The 6001-nt window shown below is 35.2% G+C and overlaps 1 protein-coding gene across 1 annotated transcript; it reads left to right on the top strand.

Moving 5' to 3' along the window:
* The first annotated feature begins 1928 nt into the window (after positions 1-1928).
* Positions 1929-4721, top strand: thoc7 (THO complex 7). The gene is made up of 8 exons (XM_087800570.1): positions 1929-2051; positions 2204-2324; positions 2391-2518; positions 2620-2706; positions 3717-3774; positions 4298-4364; positions 4434-4503; positions 4564-4721. The coding sequence occupies exons 1-8, from the start codon at positions 2033-2035 to the stop codon at positions 4623-4625; spliced, it is 612 nt and encodes a 203-aa protein (XP_087656696.1). The 5' UTR covers positions 1929-2032; the 3' UTR covers positions 4626-4721.
* The last annotated feature ends 1280 nt before the right edge of the window (positions 4722-6001 follow it).

Here is a 6001-nt window from a genome sequence, read left to right on the forward strand (position 1 = left end):
GACACAAAATGTTAAAACGATAACGCATATAAGAGGATTTTCATTGTAATTGGACGTATTCGAATTTCCGATAACTTTTTTGTTTTGTAATTATAAATATAAAACTAATATATATATACAAAAATATATAACTAAAACGTATAAATATATATATTTAAAATAACTACACTAACTTGTTTTGTTTACAACAATAATGTTCATAATAATGTGTTATATTAGTTTACAATGGTTATCAGTTCCAACATTATAAAGTGCAAACGTGCTCTATTTGTAGCGCACATGAACATTCTATAACAGTTGTGACTATAGATGTTTTTTTTGGTTTTTTTAAGAAAATGCCTCGCAGGCACTATCAGTGGTCGGGCAAGCTCAGCGATGGTAACCCCTGAGATAAAAGAAGTTACAAAATACTCAGTTAGAAAAAACAAACACACAATTAAATAATGCTAATAAAGTCAGGTGTGTTATAAGAAACCACTTTGAAAAAACATTTAATTTATTATTTTTTACACTATTGACATAGTAATATTATTTGAAAAATAAATTGAATTGTTTTCTAATCAAAATACAGTATTAAAAAAGGCTACTCATTAAGTGATTTTTACTGTGTATACACTAAGATAAAAATATGTCTTTATTTGTCCCACATTGGAAAAACGTACGATGTAACAGCAGCTCACAAAAACAATGATTACCATACAAACACATCAATAAAGTTCCACCTTACCTTACCTTATTAGGGCATAAGGTTCACATATTAAAAAAATAACAAAAACAAAAATGGAAAAATAATAATAATCGTATAAATTAGAACAATAATAGAATGATAATAAAACAAAAATGATAAAGTAAATCAAAATAAGTTCACCAAATAAGTAAAGTATATGGTATAATAATATGGGTCACTAAGTGGTCGAAAGTCCCTTTGAAGGTTTTCCGGATCAAGATAGAACCTCAGTCACCCAAGATACTCTGGCTGGAACCCCTCTCAGAGGAACACCCCTATATTCCCTCTTTATTCTGAGGAGAGGGAAGTATTTTTACTTCTCTTTACTGCGAATAGCCACGCATATTTATGTTACAACCCCATGTAGTTTATTGTATGTTGTCATTTTGCAAACATGATTTAGGCTGACAAAAATGTAAAATGTTTTTTTTTGTCAAAAAATTTTTTTTTTTCAATTGAATCAAATCCTTAAATCCTTAATTTTATTAAGGTATGAGTGTGTGTGTGAATGGTTGTCTGTTTTTGTGCCCTGTCCATGGTGTCCTCTGCCTTTCGCCCAACGAAACTTGGATAGGCTCCAGTCTCCCTGAGACCCCGATAAGGGATAAAGCGGTAGAAAAAGAATGAATGAATGTAAGTGGGTAGAAAGTGTCTCTGATGTCCTGGTGAAAAGCACAGGTTGTTAAAAGTTTTCCTTTATTTTTTAGTAATTTGGTTTATTCTGTGATGTGTATGTCATAGTATAATTAAATTTGTTTGGACTTTCTATCTGAACAAGGAGCATAATAAACCTTCATTATTGTTCATCATTAGCTGTTTATACCACTGTTTCTTTAAATGGTACAGGCAGATAAATGTACTGGCACAAATAGCCCACGTTCACCAGCCACTAACTGGTATATACTATTATTATACTACATTTAAAACCTTGAGTTTAGTATTAAGTCCTAGTTTTAATCAAGAATAATACAACGTATTGTTAAAAATATAATTTTAATTTAGCCACGTTGTCTGTAAAAATGTACAATGACATTGACACATTCATTATTAAATACATTTGAAACATTGACCAATTTTAACGTTTTCGTGAAATGGGCAGGTTTCGTAAAAATGACTTTGAGTAAAGATCGAGCTCTTTGCCAGTAGGTGGCAGTAATGTACTTTAAGGCCAACGTATTTATGTTTACCCTTCTGTACAGTAGGTGGCGGTGTTTTCTTGTCAAGTCTCGACCTCAACTAAACGAAGAAGAATCTCCTTCGCCAACAAAACCAAAACACTCAACTATTCTATTTTAAAAGTTCGTCATGGGAGCGGTGACCGATGGCGAGTATTTTTTAAATCATTTTCGTTTCAAGCAAATCGCTACACATTAATAACGACCCAAGCACTCCCGTTTCCTTTTGTTTCAAGGCGATTACACTAGCATGTTAGCTGTTAGCTAGTCTGTGTTCTAAATGTCTGTATGTCTGCATCAGACGAAGTTATCCGGAAGCGACTTCTAATCGACGGGGATGGAGCCGGAGATGACCGCAGAATAAACGTGCTCCTGAAAAGTTTCACTAAATGGTGCAATTCGTCCGTGAGCCAAGAAGAAGAGTGAGAGAAACAAGTGCCGCTCAGGTGACGATGGAATATGGATCATTCATATTTTTCCCCCGACAGATTCACACAACACCAGAGAATGCTGGCCATGCTGGCGCAGTGCGAGTTCTCCATGGGCAGGACCAAGATGGTCTATGACATGAATCTGTGTGAGATGGACAACTACGAGAAAATCTACTCAAACATAGGTCAGTAAGTGTAAAGTTAATATTCTAAAGTGTGAGACTAGGCTGTCAGTTGGTCGACTCACCCATGGTCCATTCGTTTCAACATTTCTTCCTCATAACAGAACAAAGCATCACATCTGCACACGAGAAGATTGGCGAGTGTAAAAAAGAAATCCAGCGAGCCAAGAGAATCCGAAAGAATCGCCAAGGTGAGGAAATATTAAACAATTCCAGAAACAAGCACTTGCTACTCGACTAATAACTCCACAATTCCTTTATTTGTTGCTCGAGGTAAAATTCCAGGTTTACAGCTGTAAAAAGGAATGCAGAAGAAGAAATGAAACAATAGAATATTAAAAAACTTGCCTTTTTCTTTAAAATTTAGAAATACTGTGTGCACTAAGTTCTGTGTGTTCTATATATGTCCATTAGCTGAAGTACACACAGTTGCCCGGAGATTAATATAAGATACAAAACAACGAAAACTATTATAAACAAAAAATGCAATGGAATTGAGTTGACAGACCTCAGGATGCTATCGTAATAGATTCTGAAAAAATGATGCAGAAGCTGCTGAAGGCTAAAAGAAGGTAAAAAACATTGTAGGACTTATTAAAAAGCTGCAACTCGCTCCCTTTTTTTTTTTTAGGTCTTGCTAACAAGAATCTGTTATGCCAAAGTGAAATAAGCACCAGTATAAGATATGATTATGACTATGATTTAATTCTGACGGGGTTCGGACAAGATAAGCTTCTGCTTCTCCTGCTCTTCCCTTTCAGGACATGCATGTAATATGTGAACTACGATGAAGTGTGATGTTGATAATTTAAACTGACATACCCAAAATAAAAAAATATTCATTAATTCATTCAACATTACCGTCGGCCGAATACAAATTTCAAACTTTGTCATTGGACAAAGACCATATCTATTTACAGTTATAATGTATCATCCTGCACCCCGCATTCTTCATTAGCTGCCAGCGTGCCACACACCGGCCTGGCGTGTATTAGTGTCTACATAGTTTTTGATCGTCGCTGCACAGACTCCATCTTAAGGCAGAAGAAAGAAGATAAAGTAGGGGAACATGTCGCGCTGTGGAAATTTTTGGACCTTGTGACATGTTGGTAGTGGGGTGATAAAGAGATGTATTGTAGGCAAGCTTTCAAATATAACCCAAAGTATCTAAACCTAAGTGGATGTTTTTAAAAATTTTCAGAATATGACGCTCTGGCCAAGATCATCCAACAACATCCTGATCGACACGAGACACTCAAGTAAGTGAAGTCACTCCTAAATCTTTTGTTGAACTGAAATGTAATCAGCTGGATTAATGGTGGTTTAATATGGCTTAGTCACAATTATGCAGCTTCACTTTATTACCTGTTATGTATTGTGATTAAGCTTTAATCCAAAAAACAAGTTCAAAAGTTAGTTGGATTCCAGTTTAAGGGAACTCTTTTAGTGTTTTTTTTCTATGCACTCCTGTTACCTCCCACAGTCTCAAAACATACGTAGGTGAATCTGTGATTCTAATGTCTGTATTTGTGAGGTTGTTTATATATTCCCTGCACCTGGCTCAGGGTTATCCTGGCATAAACTTCTACTTTAGTTGTATTTTCAGCAGTTTAACTTGGTTTAATTTAAGAATCTGGAAGTTTCATCTTTGTGTATATGTTCCATATTCATTTTTTCAGTTCGCTGTGAAACTGTTCAGTGAATTATGTTTGAATATCATGGCCATTAAAGGAAGTTTGTTGATCAATTGTTGAAATAGTTTTGTGGATTCTGTGTGCGCAGGCAGCTGGAGTCTCTTGACAAAGAGCTGCAGCAGCTGTCCCACATCAAAGAGAACGTGGATGACAAGGTAAAGCTGGATCATTCTGATCTCTACAGTCGTTCTATGTGACTTTAATCTCTACTTCTTCCCTCCTAGTTGGAGTTGAGGAAGAAGCAGTTCCATGTGCTCCTCAGCACCATCCAGGAGCTCCAGCAGACGCTTGAGAGTGAGTTCATGTGAGCTCCAACTTTATTATTAATGATGAAACTGACAATGTTTCTCATAGATGACGAGAAAATGGAAAATGAAGACAACAACCAAGAGAGCATCGCTGACAACAGAGAATAACCCCCCCACCCTGATACGCTATCCCAACGCTTTATCTTCAGTTGATTTTTTTTTTTTTTTTAAGGTGTTTTTAAATAAAGTTGACAATTGTTGCTGTTTGAGCGTCTGCCTTATATTTCCCACAGGACACAGTAACATGTTGTCAACTAGTTTAGTAGAGAGTATTGGGTCTTTAGGCAATGTCATACAAACGGCAAAGTTGTTTGAGGGAACACTGAAAGTTGTTTATCCACTCTGACACCTTGGCAACCGTGGTGGCAACATGACACCAGGAGCCAGTTGTTCAAAGGTAGTCTGATGGGATTTTAGTAATTTCATTGGATCAAATCTTGGAAACGGCTGAAAAGAGAATAATTCTGAGATTAACCTGGAGGAAGGAATCCAGTACTGGTTTCAATCTGGATAAAACCTTCATTTTGTGTTGCTCAAAACATTTTTAAGATTTGGGAAACTTTGATCCAAATAACCAGAGTATGCTCAACCCAACAGGGGGTTATGCTTTCAAGAAGGAGATGTAGCAACACTTTAAAATTGGTCAAATGATCAACTTGTATGATTAGCTCAACATACTTTTATTTGTAAATTCCTCTTGATTTGTTCAGCTGTTACAGTGAAGTAAAGTAGACTACCAATATAGTAAAGTAAAAATAACGATTGTCCCCAAGAACAACAAAACATGGACCTGCAAACTACAATTTAAAACAATTGCATCGATTCAGTCAGTCCATTATCCTGACAGAATGCCAGATCACATCCGCTGGTCTCTTCTACATGGATAAAGAACTTTGAACATTCGTCATTGTGTTAACTTTTAGACATTTTATAATTCAAGACGTTTTCACTATATCCACAAGTTTATTTGATTAATTGTTATTTGTTGTGGCTCATGAGTGATCATTAAAAAAAACAGAAGGAAGTGGACGTTTATGTTACTTTTGTATTTAGTTTAAAGTTAAAATAATTAATAATAAATGTTCTTTACTTTGTTGGTACAATAACATTTTTAAATGTTTTCCCATTTAGAGCAATGGAAGTTCGGTTTAGATATTCTTAAAGCATTTTCAAGAACAATTTTGAATAAAAACTGTATATCTGGATCAGTCTGACATAATTCAAAGTTTCTTAAATGTTTTTTCAAAGCAACAATTGATTGAATAATATATGTCTTCTTAATCATCCAAATGTGGGCTACTAGCAATTTTTTTGAGCCTTTAAAAAACAACATTTTACGCATTTTCGTAACAATCTTTTGCGCTCACATGGTGCGTCTGATATCATTCTTAAGTATTCCGACCTTTTTTTCCATTTTCGGACACGTCGATTTTGGGCCATTTTTTAAAGTTTGAGAAAAAAAAATCGGTCGAAATAAACCTTTT

This window comes from Callionymus lyra, chromosome 10 (assembly GCF_982586985.1).
Source record: "Callionymus lyra chromosome 10, fCalLyr1.hap1.1, whole genome shotgun sequence".
Lineage (NCBI taxonomy): Eukaryota > Metazoa > Chordata > Actinopteri > Syngnathiformes > Callionymidae > Callionymus > Callionymus lyra.